Consider the following 15,427-nt stretch of genomic DNA (forward strand, 5'->3'; position numbering starts at 1 on the left):
GTGACGACGTCATGAATATGAGTACTCCATGAATATTATGGCGAATTATTTTCGAACAATCTTTAGCAATATTATGGCGAATTAGGGACTACTTGATTTAAATGTAGTGGGTATGGGTGCGAAAGTTTTCAAAATGCGATCTGAAATATTGTAAAAAATATTCATGATCTTTTCTGAATGCTAACAATTGTATTACTCACAAACATTGCATTTACAAAGATAACAGAAAACCAATTAACCCTTTACTAGATATAACGATTGCATAATTATATTGTCAAAACATTAAAATAGATAATATATATATATATATATATATATATATATATATATATATATATATATGTGTGTGTGTGTGTGTGTGTGTGTGTGTGTGTGTGTGTGTGATAGAACTAGTGATGCCATTTTTTATAAAAAATTTACACTTGACATATAACTGACTACAAGTAAATAAAATGTGAAAATAATGATTAAAAATGATGGATAATATATAAATGTGTGTGCTCGAATGAATTTGAGGTAAAGGAGTAAAAGATAAAAATGATGGGAAGGGGGAAAGGGATGTTGAGTTGGTGCGATGCATTAGAACACATTGATGGAAACATGTCATGAGAGCATATAATAAGAGCCCCTCTAGATAAACTATAATGAGCAATCATAGGAGAACATCATCATTTTAATTTTCAAGTGGAACTCAAAATCAGATTATAATTACATTTCAGAATACTCTCAACGCTTGGATTCTTAATGAACATTTGGAATGGTCGACAAAACAACACTTGCAAATTGCCAATATACAAAGTTTTTTTTATCACTTTTTATTTTGATAAACACATCAAGATTTTCTTCATAAACGACCTTGCACTAGACATTGTTTCAGGCGATCAATTCGAACCGTATAATCATTTTTTCCTAGAAGTGCTCATGAACTTTTTTTAAAAAAAATCGCTTAAACAATTTTGAATATTATAAAGGTATTCAATTAGATTTAGATTTGGTTTTGTTTGATACTTCAATTTCGAATATGAATCGGTTTGATACAATTCCAGTTTTGATTTTTGTTCAATCAAATATATATTGTATCTTATGTATGTTTCAGTTTCGGTTAGGTTTGTCTTGGTGACTGGAGGACAAACAAAATAAAAACATAGTCAGATTAATATATTGCTTGATTTCTGAATCATTTTGCTCTCTGTTTGAGCTAAATTCGATCAAACATCATACTCCAAGCACTGGATGTTCTCTGTTGTCTAACCTGCGTCTATATTTTATAAACCTTACAAACATAATAAATATTCACATTCAATTTAAGGTGATTATAGTTTATAAAAAATTAAAGGTGACGATAAAAATTTGACGCAAATATATGATATTCAGTAATATAATTTTTGTAAAAATAGTGGACCCCGCAACCAAAAATAACATAGGACAACACATTGATGATTCAGTGGCTATTTTACTTTGTCCAGAGATTATTGTGGTAAGCAAGACAAAATGAGTGAGTATGAAAAAGACATTAGGTTTTTGTTGACAATGCAAAAGGGGAAATAAAAGGATAGATACGTTCAATCATAATGTGAGAATATGTATGGACAAGTTATAAAGCTCCTATATGTTTCCACTTTATATTGGCAAATGAAATCATTTTTTTACAAAAGCTGAATATCCACTAATCCACAAATTCCACGTTTCGACTCTCTACTTTTTTTTGTAATTTACTTTTAGTTTATAAATAAAATAATTCCAGTTATAATTTTTTAAACCAAATTAACTACTAATTTTATCACATTATTTCTATTTTACTGTTGCCATAGTTTTTTATTTTTGAATCTTCTGTTAAAAGTTAAAACGATAATAATGTTTTAATATAGATTACCAATGTTTTAGCAAAAAGAAAAAAAATATAGATTACCAAAAAAAAAACACCAAACTACATATATGAAGGTTAATGTGAATACTATATTTCAACATTCTTGCTTATCATTTTCTTTTTTTGAAAATGAAAAGGTTTTGAATTGAGTTTAATTTACTGATGAATATTGTATACATTTAAATATAGTGCAAGAATGTATGCATTTTGTTAAATTTAATGAGAGTTGAAAGGTATTAGTAAAATAGGAAAATAAAGAAAGAAGGAAGCAAAAATTCACATTGAAAATCATGTTGCTGGCCATGAGTATAATAGATCCCTATCCCCTCTTGCACATAAAACCTGTCACACCCTCAGCCTCTCACACACCCTCCCACTAACTAAAATGCGCAGACTTGTTGCTAAAATGAGCATGGTGCGTGATTCCCCCGCTTCTTACTTGCCCTGACTTCTTCTTCTTCTTACAAAAAAAGGAACCGTCTTTTCACTGAGCTACCTCTCTCCTTTACTCTCGCTCTCTCTCCCCCTGTTGCTTCCTTTTTTCCGGCGAGGTTCTCGGCTGAGATTGTAAAATTTTGTGTCTTTGGGAGATTATGCTGAGATCAATTGTTGACAAGAACCAAATGTCTTCTGACATAAGCTAAACTCTCTTCTTATTACAAATCTCTCTGTCTCTCTCTCTCTCTCTCTGCTTCCTTTTACACAAAGTCTTCTTCTTTTTTTTTTTTATAATTTCAATTTCATATGGCAGCTCAATACAACGGATCTAGCAACTTCAAGTTCTGATTCTCCAGTGTTCTATCTGAGCCAAGGGTTGTTTAAATTAGCTTCCTTTTTTTGTTGGGATTGTTCTTGGTCCTGTTCAAAGTGATTTGTTTGGGGAAAGGGATGGGAAAGAGGCAAATCTCACAGGATGAAGTAGGTCCGCCGATAAACCCAAGAGCTGGATTGCGCAGGGAACAAGCTGGTCGAGGTTCTTACCGAGGAAGTTAGTCACTTTTGTTTCTTCTCATCGTACTGGAAAAAAAGTTTCTTTTAACAAGAAAGTGTAGACAAGACAAGACTAGTTTTTTTGTTTTTTTTTTGTTTTTTGTTTTTTGGAATTTACAAAAGAATCAAGGGAGAGGGGTTTGTTGTGTTTTTTTAAGTTCCGGAGAGTTCTCATCTCTGTCTCTCTTGATTTGTCCTTCTTCTTGAGTCGGCCATTTAGAGAATGGGTTCTACTTCTACCTCTCAAGAGATACTGAGGAGTCTTTGCTCCAACACGGACTGGAAGTATGCTGTGTTCTGGAAACTTAATCAACGTTCTCGAATGTGAGTTGTCTTAACATTTCATTTACTGTCTTTTGCTTTGGTGGACCACTATACTGGTCAACGGGTTGGAATGTGATAGTTGGTTTTGGGTGTTTAAGAGATGTACACACCAACTCGCTAGTGTTAGTTAGACTTGGAGAACATATGTAACCTTTTATGAAATGAGGCTTAGACAAGTCACAAGTTTAGTTTTACTGTCTTCGTAATCGTTTGGAAGAGTTGATCAAGTTACTAATAATAGTCTGTGAATTTAATGCTTCTATATAGGTGTTTGTAATAGAGTCATTCTCTACATGAAGATTAAGTAGACAATTTAATTAGATGATATATTTTAGGGTTTAGTCGGCCAGGATGGTTTCTGATTTCTAGAGACTGTTGAACACTTATAGGGTGCTTACCATGGGGGATGCTTACTATGACAACAATCATGGGCACAGTAACTCACCGGAAGTTCAGGGTTGCAGCGTTATACCAAAAGATATGCATGCAGGAGCACATGACTCCCTGGGTTTAGCTGTGGCGAAGATGGCTTATCATGTCTATTCTCTAGGGGAAGGGTAAGAATCATCTTTTTCATTTAGGCGTCTTAAGCTCAACAGTGTATGACGTACTCTGGCATTAGGCAGTTATAGTTTGCTGTGCGCGTCTTATTCTTTGCTTCTTTGACATTAGCTACATGATGCAGAGCTCTTATCTTGTCTAGGGACTTGATGCCATGAGGAGCTTTTACTGATATTTACAAATTATTGTTGTTCTTGTCTAATCATTTTACTCAATGATGCCAAGACTAATCTTTTTTTTTTTGTTTATTTCGTGTATATTAACAGGATTGTAGGACAAGTTGCGGTTTCTGGAGAGCACCAATGGGTATTCCCCGAATATAATGGCAACTGCCACTCAGCATCTGAGGTTAGGAACTTTCCATCTCGAATTTTTCGTTTTTGTTTTGTTTTTCATGTTTTGAACAAGATATCCTTTTCTTATTACAGTTCCATAACGTTTGGGAGAGTCAAATATATGCTGGAGTAAAGGTATTTGAGTTGTCTTAAGTGTTACTTTTGTCTGCTCTATTACATGAATGTCATTGACTTTCTCAAAGTTTGCCACCGAATACTTACATTTAGAACCATCTGTTTTCCCTTCGTTGCAGACCATTCTTGTAGTAGCTGTTGGTCCCTGTGGTGTTGTGCAGCTAGGCTCTTTGCTTAAAGTAAGTAGGATCATATAACTGGACGCATTGCACCAATATGAACGTATCTGGTCTTATTGTGTGCTTGTGTGCATGGAGCAGGTTGATGAAGATGTGACATTGGTGAATCATATCCGACATATGTTTTTGGCGCTCAAGGATCCAATGGCAGATCATGCAGCAAGTTTAATGCAATGTAATATGAACAATTCCTTGTGTCTGGTAAAAGATCTTCTTCATTAGGTTTCTTCTAAACACTTCCTCAGACCTCAACTAACTTCCTGAGTAGGAACATGATGTGTTGTATTATTATTTTTAATTGCAGCCAAATATACCATCTGAAGGTTTACATGTTGAGTCTTACCCTAACTGCTCTGGAGAAGTTGGCAAAGCTATTGATGTGAAAGAGTTAACTCAATATAAACTTATAAGAAGTGATAGCATGCCTTATAATACTCCTCCTTCATGTCTTCTCGCGGAGAAGGCAGCCCAAGTTGTACAGGGATCTTCTTGTGGGAGCTATAGCAGTGTCACGTTTGGCTTTCCAATTGATTTGGTTGATGCCACTAGACATGAGAATCAAGTAGGTACAAATATAGTCAGCGGTGCACCTCATGTGGGGATGACTAGTGGATGCAAAGATCCTAATCTACATGAGCATGTGATGAAGAATCAGGTGCTCAACAACAATACAAGCTCATCTGCTTTAGCAACTGAGGCTGAAAGATTGATATCAGGCCAATCATATACATGCCTGGACTCAAGTTCTTACCAAAATGAAGTGTTCCAACTGGAGGGGAAATGCGAGTCAAGTCGTCGATTGGATGCTTTGATCTCATCTGGGTATCCATTTGCTGGCAGCGAGCTTCTAGAGGCATTAGGCTCTGGTTTCAAGCAAACGAGCAGGGGTGGTCATGAGGAGTTAGTGAAGTCTGAACATGCTTCAACAACAGGACCAACGTGTGATATGAGTCATAGCCAGCTTACATTTGACCCTGGCCCTGAGAATCTTCTAGATGCTGTGGTTGCTAATGTGTGTCATAGCGATGGCAATGCCAGGGATGATATCTTATCCAGCAGATCGGTGCATTCATTGCTTACCAGCATGGCAGAGCCTTCAGGTCAAAAGATGCATAGTGTTGCTATGATGAAACAGCTGCCACTAGCAGAGGTGGTGGATACTCAACAGAATCCGTCAGATATCTGTGGAGCGTTTTCTTCGATTGGTTTCTCATCCACGTGTCCCAGCTCATCTAGTGATCAGTTTCAGACATCACTGGAGATGCCCAAGAAGATCAAAAAGAGGGCTAAGCCTGGCGAAAGTTCTCGGCCTCGACCAAGAGACAGGCAACTCATTCAGGATCGAATCAAGGAACTTAGAGAACTTGTGCCTAATGGATCTAAGGTGTGACTTTTTCTCTCCCTAGCTAGCTACAAAGGTTTCCTGCACTCTCGTAGCGTTTTAAGTTGTGTAAAGTTTCCAGTGATTATGTAGTTTCTGTTTCTAGAAGCTAAGTATATTAGTAGTTGCCAGTGTTTTGCTATTTTGCTAATCATTTTTGTCATGTTTTAACAGTGCAGTATTGATTCTTTGCTAGAACGCACGATCAAGCACATGCTGTTTTTGCAGAATGTTACTAAGCATGCTGACAAGCTGAGTAAGAGTGCTAGTGCAAAGGTAAAAAAAGTCAGATTTCTTTATACTAATAATCTCGGTTCTATCCTAGAAGTTTATGTTTCCTTTGTAATCTCAGATGCAACAAAAGGAAAGTGGCACACAAGGTTCAAGCTGTGCAGTGGAGGTTGGAGGCCATCTTCAAGTGTGCTCGATTATCGTTGAGAATCTGAACAAGCAAGGGATGGTGCTTATCGAGGTATATTATCTTTAGTCTTTGTTTGAACTTCAAGTCCCAAGTTCCAAATTCTTTGATTCTAAAATGTTTTGGGTTTTGGGAAGATGTTATGTGAAGAATGTAGCCATTTTCTGGAGATAGCAAATGTGATAAGGAGCTTGGACCTCATCATTCTAAGAGGCGTCACAGAGGCTCAGGGCGAGAAAACATGGATATGCTTTGTAGTTGAGGTAGGAGTCAGATTTATATCCACTTCATGAAAAGAAAATCAAACTTCTTTTGTTTTTTTTTTCTCTCTTGGGTTTTGCTTTGAACACTGGGTTACTACTATATTGACTAAAATGGAGATGGTTGGTTATATGAAAATGGCAGAGCCAAAACAACAAAGTAATGCAGAGGATGGACATCTTGTGGTCTCTGGTGCAAATCTTTCAGCCAAAGGCCAATGTCAAGAACTAGCAGCAACGTTGGTTGCAAAGACTTTGGGTTTTAGAGGAGGAAAACAGAACTTGCTGTGTGCTTGTACAGTGTTGTTTTTGTTTGGTCTTTGGGGTTTTAGGTATAATTTTTTTTTTTACGAGTGTGCATGGTTTGAGTTCTCAGTGTGTTTATGAATTGCATGTTTGCTTTGGAGTTTAGACTCTTTATAAATACAGTAAAATGTTTATAAATTAAAACCAGTTAATTGTTTTCCCATACTAATTTTCTTGCTAACTTGAAACTTTTTTGAATCTCTTTTGCATTTTAATTTCCATGAATACATAAAGAAAGAAACCTTGGTAAAGTACTAATCAATACAGCTTTCAAGATGTTAAAATTCAACATTGCCACGAATAATGTCATTACATGATCTATTACAAAACCTTCAAATATATCTCTATATATTGTGATTGAAAACCCCCCCAAGATTGATTTAGTCAACTGCTTTAGAATCGTTAAGAGGAAGAGGCCTCACCAGATTCGCAGTGTTCATGGTTATGATGATGGTGGTGGTGATGGTCTTCATCTTCTTCTTCGCTGTCATCCAGATCAAAGGGCTTGTGTTTGTGAAAGATGCAACATTTCTTGGAACTCTTCTTCTGCATGAACTCGTTATCAACAGTCCCTTCTTTCCACGAGACTTTCTTCTTCTTCCTGTTCAGCAGAAGCACTAATCTTTCGGTAGGTTGGGACTGAGAGACAGGGTTTTCTAAGATGACAGAGGTTGTTGTCGTCACCACTGAAGAAGTCCTGGTCGCTGTGCTCATGGCTCAAAATATATAGCTTCTGATGTATCTGCAGCTTTGGGAGACAAAAAAAAGAAAAAAGAAAAAGATCAATTCTTGTGATTGACCAACAAAATTGTGAATCAATCTGAGGAAGAGACAATCACAGGGAATCTTAGAAGAAAATTAGGGTTTCATTCTTCTGAATCAAATAGATTCCTATGAAGAGTTTTCTGGGAGGAGGAAGACAGAATATTTATTTATTATAAACGCAAATCTAGTTATTTAATCGATAAGAAAATAGCAAAACCCTTACTCTCTAGCAAGGAAAAAAATGAATTAATTGACAAAAAAAAAAGATTCAGGGAAGAAAAGTTCAAACAAACCTCGAAGAAGAAGAAGAAGTCACCTCCTCTGTTACAGGAATAAATATACAATAGAGAGAGCGAGAGGCTTTCTTTTCTTGACCGGATGGATGTTGATGATGGAGAAAGCTCAAAAAATCCCCCAAATATGTTTTTTTCTTTTTTTTGATCAAATTATGTTTTTTTTTTATTTTCCTCTAATTTGACTTTTCTAAAGAAAAAATAGAGCACATATACATAAAAAAAATAGAAAAAAAATCGACCAAAAAAATACATAAAAAAAATTAGCGGTAACTTGAAGCCCAAGTTTTGCCCCTTAATGAAAGCAGCTGTCAGATAAGTGTGATAAAGATTTACTTCAAACTTGAGATAAACTTCAAAGACTCACTTTTAGGTACGGTGAAACTTATATTATTACCGTTTAACAATGCGAAGATAAATACGTATTGTACAAAGAAAAAAAAGGAAATTTGCATTTTAGGGTAGTCCTATGTAGGAATAGGTCAATGCATAGCCTATATAAACAGATAGAGTCCCTTTCTCCTTTCTCAATTCTCATCTCCCCCTCCTCATTAACATCTTCTTCTTATTTTTTTTTGTTTTTAGTATATTTCTCCGGAGAGATTTTCAGAGGAAGATGGCGACCACCCATAATGATGATGATGATGTTAATAAACGCAGCGAGGGAGAGAAGAGATGCTTTGATCTTTTTGCGACGTTGCTTTTCGCATACGGTAACGATGAAACAAGAGCTAGACGAGAGCAAGAAGAGCAAGAGAGGAACATGCTCATGATCCGCACTATCACTAGGGCTGCCGCCAACACTTTCTTGCTAGGTAAACGAAAGATTGATGATCATGATGAGTGCAAGAATCAAGAAAACACTGCTTCTTCTTCTGATTCTTCTTCGAGGAGTTTGGTAGAGTCCAAGAGGAGGCGTCGTGTGGTGGTGTCCAATGTCGAGGAACCCATCAGAGCAGAACCTATTAGAGAAATCAAACCTCCGGTTAGGGAAAGAAAGGGACCGGTTAAAAGAAAGGAACCGGTTGGAGGAGAACCAGTGGAGACCCCGGAATGGGTGTATAAACTGATGGAGACAAACAATGGTGACGGGAAAGCGAAGATGATATTTGAGAAGGCGTTGACGATGACTGATCTCGCACCAAACCAAGCACGTCTCTTGATGCCCTTTCTCCAAATAGCTGATAAGAACTTCTTGACCGAGGCGGAGCGGAAGATCCTTAAGGAACATCAGGAAGCAAAAAAACATGCTAAAAAGAAAGGAGTTGATGATGATAAAAAACCAAAAGGAGTTGATGTGGTCTTGTTGAACCGTAATGGTATTAAATGGAACCTTAACATGAGGATATGGGAGATGAGGTCTACTTTCAACTACGCCTTGTGTACTGGCTGGAACGACCTTGTCCGCAAAAACGACCTACAGATAAACCAGACTATCACCCTCTGGTCCTTCCACTCCCGTGATGGCAAGCTCTACTTTGCTTTCGATCTTTCCAATCAAGATCATGAGGCTATGGCTCTAGCTCTGGTTCCAGTTAACCCTGCATCTTCATCTGAGGATCCGTTTGAGTGTGAAGAGGCAAGCAGGAGATTTTATCAATTTATAACGAGAAGGAGAACTCCTCGAGTTTGTGTTCAAATCATAACAAACGATTCTGGTTACCTCGAGGGTGGTTTGGATCTGAACAGAACACCACCTCCAGATCTTGATCTCGAGGATGTACAAGAGACGCATGTTAGGAGTAGTACCTCACAGGAATCCCTCACTGAGACCTCACTAGCATCCTGGAGATTCCTTGAGGAGGGGGAAACAGCTGTGCTCTATGAGACTTAAATCATTTTATTGTTATTCTAAACCCTCTAGTCTCGGCCGTGTCACGCAAGTAGTTTCTTTTTTTAGGCATTCAAAAGGATTTTTTTTTATTGTTTTGAGTTTTTGGTCCACTACTACTACTCTTGGAGTGTTGTAGTTTCCTTAATGGGATGAATGGATATAACATTGTTTATTTTTAGCAATTTGTATTTCAGTAATCATCATGATAAACAAATTAATTACACAAGGAAAGACAGTCCTACGTAATTCAATGCAGCGAAGAAACAACACTTAGAATGGTAACAAATAAATAGGATTCAGATGTCATATAAACAGATAGAGAAATGTGATCTCATCGAGTTTAAAAAAAGAAGATGTAAAGCTTTTTTCTCAACTGGTGTAAGAGAGTGAGGTTATGAGCCAAGAGAAGAAGCCAAGCTTTGTTCTTCTACTAAACCTCTCTGTAGAATATTCCACTAGCTTACTCCACAGCTCTCCTACATTCATTTCTTGGAAACTGATCTTTTCAATCACCTGAGAAAAGCTTATATACCATATTATAACATGCTTGACATGTTCATGTAGTTTCATTGAGTTAGGATTCTAATAACCTGATTGACATTTTGCAAGGCTTGTAGTCCAAATGTGTAGCATGACATTAATGGTCTTCCAGACTGGAGAAAGTAGATTGAGAGCGTCATGAAACGATAACCGTTTTTCTTGCCAGAGAAAAACATAGAAGCGTACCTGTGAAATGGCAAGCCACTGAAGCATGATCTTTACTTCTGGATCGCCTCCAAACACACCACAACCCCAGTTCCCTGTAGCTACACCAATCTTCTTCTCTTCATGATCAGTACACCATCTCTCCGAGCATTCTACAACGTGACTCGCTGAAGCTGATGATGGAAGAGGAACCGCTTGATGCTTACATTGATGCAAGTATCCAGTAAAAGCCTTGTTAACCTCCCGAAGGAGGCCATCAGGTTTGTACTGTTTCCTCCCTGGCCGAGGCATGGCATCTATAGCTACAACTCTAGTTCTTCGCCTCATGTACCTGTCTAACTCCTTATTGTCTAAGTAATCACCGGCAAATTCGAACGAAGAGCCAAACCTGAAACCATGTGTTGTTGGACTTATTAAAAAGAATAAACAATAAAATTAATATATACAATCCACTGGTAAGTAACTACCCTGTGTACAGTGTGAATCTTTCAGCACCAACAATCTCAATAGCTTCATTTCTATCCATACGAGGCAAGAATAACATTCCAGCTATGAGTTCTGGATTCATCATGAACCTTATTTCTTCCTACATAGAAAGACATTTTCAGTAGATTACATCATCACATTCAGAAAAAAAATGTGAAAGAAAGGTAGTAACAAAACTTCAGACCTGTAGACATCCATGACGAAGAGTAAGACCTCCAAAATATTCATCAGCAAACTCTACCTCAAGAGCTTCACCTGGTTGATCTTCTATAACTCCAGTGGTGTGAACCTACTTTCCAGTAAAAAACATGAGTCAAGAGCATGGAGTTGAAAGTAAAAAAAGAAATTTTAAATGTTGCAACTTATTAATTGGAAGGAAACTTAAATAATATATAACAGAAATGCACCAATTAATTTATAACCGATTGGTTTTAGTTTGGAAGCGCATCTAACTTATTACCTCAACGGAACAAAGTGGAGTGATGGATTTAGCCCAGTAATCAGCCTCAGGATAAGAGACATAGTGAGGATTGTATTCCAGAGGAAGAACTTTCCTTTCAAATGAAACAAAGCCTCTGGGGATACATTGACATATCCTTTCAAAGTAATGGACAAGACACCTTATCTTGCTCTCTTGTTTCATGCACTGACGTGTATACAGAACCCTGAAAAGAAAAAACACAAGAAGGGTTTGTAACTAACTTTGGGAAGTAATAGTTGTTTACTTGTAAGAATAATGATGTAAGCTAACATACGAAAACAGTTCATCAAAGTTGATTCCTTGAAGATGCTTTAAGCGTCTGTCAACTTCAGGGAACAAACAAAGGAAGGAGCATGCAAGAATAGCTGCATTCAACTCCTATATAAGACCAAAAAGTAATACTGACTAAGGGATGAGAAATGCAATTTAGTACAAGCAAACATAGCACATGTTCTAGACTCAAAGAGGATACCTGGCTAAGAAACACAATCCCAGCTTCTTGAGGCCCTAATAGACGAAGACCTGACGTAACACCATCAAGAACAAAGTCTGCCTTGTTGTAGTGCTTTTCTAACGATGAAGGCAGGTTGAGAAGTAATCCACACAATGCAGGAACCACCCCACCAAAAAACTTAGCTGACTCTTCTCTGTTTATTATCTACATCACAATTCACATGTAGTGTCAGACACAATGAATGCAAGAGGCACAAAGATATCAAGAAAGTAGAGAACAATGGTTTACCTCATCAAAGAAAAGAGCGCACCCTTGTAACGCATAAGGTGCGAGATCAGAAACGTTCAAGGAGAGGGCTTCACGCATACTCGTGATACGCAAGGCAAGAGCCTCTCCGGAGTTAACCATTGACCCACCCGGCCCTGTAAACATTGTTTGAAGCTCTTGTTCGAGAGAAGGTGGCCAAGCTATAGATGAAGACTGAACCACAAGAGGTAGATACTGTAGCATTGACCTAAGATCTTCCCTTTTCTCCATCCTTATTGCCACTAGTTTTTGCTGAAATCAATCTAAAAACTAGTTTAGATAAAAGTCAAGGATTAAGGAAAGCAAATGGAGATTTAATGTTGTTTCTTATACTACTTAGTTCGTTGACTTTCTTGATGAACACGAAACCCATTTTATTTCTTTATTAACAGATGACACCACCAGAGTCAAACAAGAACACGTTGTCCTGAGAGACGACTCAGTCAATTTGGAGAAACTCTCAGAGAAGAGTAAAGACTGCGTGCAGTCTAAACCATGTAGTTAGAAACATCTCCCAATTTTCCAGAACTGAACCTCAAATAGTATTTTGGTTGGGTGTACCGGTTTATTCCGGTTTGGCTCTGTAGAAAAAAACAAACAAATGACTTTGCAAATTTCCATTTTACTCTGGAATCTTGAGAGAGTCCAAAGACAGAGCAAACTCGTGAGATTCAACGTAAGCTTCTTTTTCGTTACCTTACTTTTGTGGTACTAAAAGGTTCATTGTACTGAAAACACTAGATCATCTTTTGATTCTGGGTTTGATGATTCTTTTGATGTAGATTGTTAGTGGTATACACCATGGCTGGGGTTATGCAAAAGCTGCTAGTTGCATCAATGTTCATGTGGATTCTTCCTGTTGTGATACTATACGGATTCAACAATGATTTGCTTCCTGGTAAGCTGACTTCTTTCGTTGATGTGCCTGTGGAGATCCAATTAGTAGTGTTTAGGAGCGGTTGTTAAGACCACATGAAATGAAAGCAAAACAATCTCAGGAAGTTTGTGTTGTTTTGTGATTGCATTCGTGATTCTGCCTTTGAGAATGGTTACTAAAGGATTCATAGTACACACTACATGTTCCCTTATTTGATACATTGTGATTGTGAATTTTCTCTGGATCTGTCTGGACTAAATGAATGTGTTTCTAAAACCCTGAGATCTATGTAATTCCTGACCATATGTCTAGCCTTTTAAATTAGGAGTGACTGTCGTGGCTCCTTGTAAGAGGGTTTTACACTTGCAGCTTTCAAATTGTGTTTAACCTAGAGAACCACTATCTGAAGAAGTTAGGAAGGATGTTTAAGTTGTTTCTTTTGAGGGGGAACAATATGCAAGGTACTCTTAGAAACTGCAAACTTATTTGATTAACATTGGCTTTAGGTATCATAGTAAGGAGTCGGAGTTGGAAAACATGAATTTGAAATTGCTACAAGAGTCTATGATGCATTTCATGTAATGGAGTTTTATTACATGTAACCTTGATTCTTGTAGCAAATACATTTCTCTGATGGCCTTTCAGTCTGTTTATTGTATTCTTAGGCATAATGTCTCTCTCTCTCTCTCTCACACAAAGCTATCTGTAGTTTTCAAGCTTTAGATTCCTAATAATGTTTACAGAAATCATTTGAATTGCAGCCATGTGTGTGTGTCTCACAGCTTTTACCACTTCTTACACTGCTCTGTTTAAAATCTTTTGTCAGGTTCAACAACATTGTCTCCACATTCTCTAACACTAGTGAGTGGATTTCTTGCTGTGGTATCAGTCAATGTAGTGATTGTGTTCTACATCTGTCTGGCCCTGAAAGAACCCGCAGATAAACACAAGCCAGACGCTTCGTTTGTGGCAGAAGCGAAAGATAGTGTGAAGAAACTGACATCAGGAGTCCCAAGTACTGACACGGCCCTCAAGAAACAAGAGTAAGAGCTAAACATATCCCATTTTCTTAAAGACAAGGAACAGCGCCAAAGATTGCATCAGATGGAGAGCAGAGCTCTCAGGTTCTTGCAATGTATTTGCTATAATTGTAGAAATTCTTGCCTGGTAGATCATCCTCTGTTGTTGTGACATTTGAGGGTTTTTTTGGGTTGTTTGAGGAACATAAACAATGATGTTCATGTTGAACAGAGACGAGAGATAATGGTTTAAGGTAAGAACTCACAAAACCAAATGCCCATGGTTGCTTCTTCATTGCAAGGAAAGCTAAGTGAGTTATACAGTAAAATTTGTTTACTTTTGAGTTTTTAACTTTTAAGTTACTTCAGTTACTGATTGAAATAGAAAAACAAATCAGTTCCAGTTCCGGTCCAAAGAAAAGTGGATCAACATGAATATTGGTCCTCCCTTTCTTGATATCTAGACATGCATGTGAGGGTTCGCTGAATAAGTCTCAAGTAGAGTCATTCCAAAGAAGTCAAAAACAAAGTGGACAGGATAGGAAGAAAAGCTAGCTCCAAAAACATACATGGATCCAAGACGTTACCAAATTAAGCTACAAAGTGTGTTGTTTTGCAGATTACACCATGGGTCTCAAAAACAAGCACATGTATAGAATTGGCTGGCTATTGATGAATCCTGAAGGCAGACAGTTCAGTACAGGCTCATCACTCATATAACCGTCTACAGTGTCTTAGGAGGACTTATTTCAAGCCTCTAACAAATCTATGATTAATATATAGAACGAAGGTATTCTTACTAGAAATCTTTTAATTTATAGCAATTTTTTTTTAAACACTGATTGATTATATTGATTCTGAAGATTACATCAAGAACTTGTACATGAGAACATAACCAGTCCGGCGATTACAAGGAAACCCGGAAAAACAGTCCGGCGGAGTAGACAAACATCCCCGGAAATATAAGCCCACAAGAGGGAGATAATATGAACACATAATACTAACCGAAAGACAAATACAACACAAGCTTACAACTAAGACATCATGAACAAATAAAACAGATCCAGAATGGAGATAGAACAATTGCATGTAGACATAGAAAGAGAACCTTGGAGAGACGATGGAGACAATCTTGATCAACCCATCGAGAAAAGAAACCTCCTATGGTGAATGGCCCAAACAATTGAAAGTCCGAAGCAGCAAGATCCGGGAGAACAAAGGAACAATCTATTTTCCTGTCTACAAACCGGAGACGGCGGAGTCGAAGAGGTGACGACTTGAAACACCTGCTTGAAGCTTACTTATGAATAGATTTCGATCAGATCTAAAGGTTAATGACAAGGAGCGTTTGAAATCAACACCAGATTCTGACGCATGCAAAGAAATATGAGAAAGAAGATCGAACCAGTGAAGAACCAAGATAACTCTAATCCAACATGCAAAGCAATGGA

General features: G+C 37.5%; 5 protein-coding genes across 8 annotated transcripts; 3 read left to right on the forward strand and 2 right to left on the reverse strand.

Annotated features, from left to right (window-relative positions):
- The first annotated feature begins 2,218 nt into the window (after positions 1 to 2,218).
- On the forward strand, positions 2,219 to 6,917 carry LOC108854757 (transcription factor bHLH155). Of its 3 annotated transcripts, none has more exons than XM_057008568.1 (12): positions 2,219 to 2,855; positions 3,106 to 3,181; positions 3,571 to 3,738; positions 4,009 to 4,090; positions 4,171 to 4,212; positions 4,332 to 4,391; positions 4,473 to 4,592; positions 4,696 to 5,775; positions 5,947 to 6,048; positions 6,125 to 6,244; positions 6,328 to 6,453; positions 6,596 to 6,917. In XM_057008568.1, the coding sequence occupies exons 1-12, from the start codon at positions 2,756 to 2,758 to the stop codon at positions 6,680 to 6,682; spliced, it is 2,163 nt and encodes a 720-aa protein (XP_056864548.1). In that variant the 5' UTR covers positions 2,219 to 2,755; the 3' UTR covers positions 6,683 to 6,917. The 3 variants fall into 3 exon arrangements, with proteins under 3 accessions (XP_056864548.1, XP_018483903.1, XP_056864547.1); XM_018628401.2 differs by having other exon boundaries at positions 2,220 to 2,537; positions 2,619 to 3,181; XM_057008567.1 differs by having other exon boundaries at positions 2,220 to 3,181.
- Positions 6,918 to 7,020: 103 nt separating this feature from the next.
- Positions 7,021 to 7,977, reverse strand: LOC108854758 (protein phosphatase 1 regulatory subunit INH3). Of its 2 annotated transcripts, none has more exons than XM_018628403.2 (2): positions 7,815 to 7,977; positions 7,021 to 7,498 (listed from the first exon to the last, which is right to left on the reverse strand). In XM_018628403.2, the coding sequence occupies exon 2, from the start codon at positions 7,468 to 7,470 to the stop codon at positions 7,159 to 7,161; it is 312 nt and encodes a 103-aa protein (XP_018483905.1). In that variant the 5' UTR covers positions 7,471 to 7,498; positions 7,815 to 7,977; the 3' UTR covers positions 7,021 to 7,158. The 2 variants fall into 2 exon arrangements, with proteins under 2 accessions (XP_018483905.1, XP_018483904.1); XM_018628402.2 differs by having other exon boundaries at positions 7,021 to 7,504; positions 7,815 to 7,976.
- Positions 7,978 to 8,329: 352 nt separating this feature from the next.
- LOC108850899 (B3 domain-containing protein At2g31720) lies at positions 8,330 to 9,826 on the forward strand. The gene has a single exon (XM_018624357.2). The coding sequence runs from the start codon at positions 8,431 to 8,433 to the stop codon at positions 9,646 to 9,648; it is 1,218 nt and encodes a 405-aa protein (XP_018479859.1). The 5' UTR covers positions 8,330 to 8,430; the 3' UTR covers positions 9,649 to 9,826.
- On the reverse strand, positions 9,823 to 12,311 carry LOC108833901 (probable poly(ADP-ribose) glycohydrolase 2). The gene is made up of 9 exons (XM_018607294.2): positions 12,063 to 12,311; positions 11,793 to 11,978; positions 11,595 to 11,698; positions 11,300 to 11,504; positions 11,024 to 11,128; positions 10,821 to 10,939; positions 10,375 to 10,741; positions 10,239 to 10,301; positions 9,823 to 10,161 (listed from the first exon to the last, which is right to left on the reverse strand). Exons 1-9 carry the CDS (start codon positions 12,309 to 12,311, stop codon positions 10,018 to 10,020), a joined length of 1,542 nt encoding a protein of 513 aa, XP_018462796.2. The 3' UTR covers positions 9,823 to 10,017.
- A 332-nt stretch (positions 12,312 to 12,643) lies between these two features.
- LOC108852632 (uncharacterized) lies at positions 12,644 to 14,352 on the forward strand. The gene is made up of 3 exons (XM_018626131.2): positions 12,644 to 12,756; positions 12,863 to 12,978; positions 13,784 to 14,352. The coding sequence occupies exons 2-3, from the start codon at positions 12,882 to 12,884 to the stop codon at positions 14,002 to 14,004; spliced, it is 318 nt and encodes a 105-aa protein (XP_018481633.1). The 5' UTR covers positions 12,644 to 12,756; positions 12,863 to 12,881; the 3' UTR covers positions 14,005 to 14,352.
- The last annotated feature ends 1,075 nt before the right edge of the window (positions 14,353 to 15,427 follow it).

This window comes from Raphanus sativus, chromosome 4, assembly GCF_000801105.2.
Source record: "Raphanus sativus cultivar WK10039 chromosome 4, ASM80110v3, whole genome shotgun sequence".
Classification (NCBI taxonomy): Eukaryota; Viridiplantae; Streptophyta; class Magnoliopsida; order Brassicales; family Brassicaceae; genus Raphanus; species Raphanus sativus.

Coding starts and splice junctions, on each gene's coding strand:
- LOC108854757 (XM_057008568.1), top strand. CDS start 2,756: ATGGGAAAGAGGCAAATCTCACAGGATGAAGTAGGTCCGCCGATAAAC. Junction 2,856..3,105: donor TCGAGGTTCTTACCGAGGAA/GTTAGTCACTTT, acceptor CTACCTCTCAAG/AGATACTGAGGAGTCTTTGC. Junction 6,245..6,327: donor AAGGGATGGTGCTTATCGAG/GTATATTATCTT, acceptor GGTTTTGGGAAG/ATGTTATGTGAAGAATGTAG.
- LOC108854758 (XM_018628403.2), bottom strand. CDS start 7,470: ATGAGCACAGCGACCAGGACTTCTTCAGTGGTGACGACAACAACCTCT.
- LOC108850899 (XM_018624357.2), top strand. CDS start 8,431: ATGGCGACCACCCATAATGATGATGATGATGTTAATAAACGCAGCGAG.
- LOC108833901 (XM_018607294.2), bottom strand. CDS start 12,311: ATGGAGAAAAGGGAAGATCTTAGGTCAATGCTACAGTATCTACCTCTT. Junction 11,699..11,792: donor GGATTGTGTTTCTTAGCCAG/GTATCCTCTTTG, acceptor GGTCTTATATAG/GAGTTGAATGCAGCTATTCT. Junction 11,505..11,594: donor AACTTTGATGAACTGTTTTC/GTATGTTAGCTT, acceptor TTTTCTTTTCAG/GGTTCTGTATACACGTCAGT.
- LOC108852632 (XM_018626131.2), top strand. CDS start 12,882: ATGGCTGGGGTTATGCAAAAGCTGCTAGTTGCATCAATGTTCATGTGG. Junction 12,979..13,783: donor CAACAATGATTTGCTTCCTG/GTAAGCTGACTT, acceptor ATCTTTTGTCAG/GTTCAACAACATTGTCTCCA.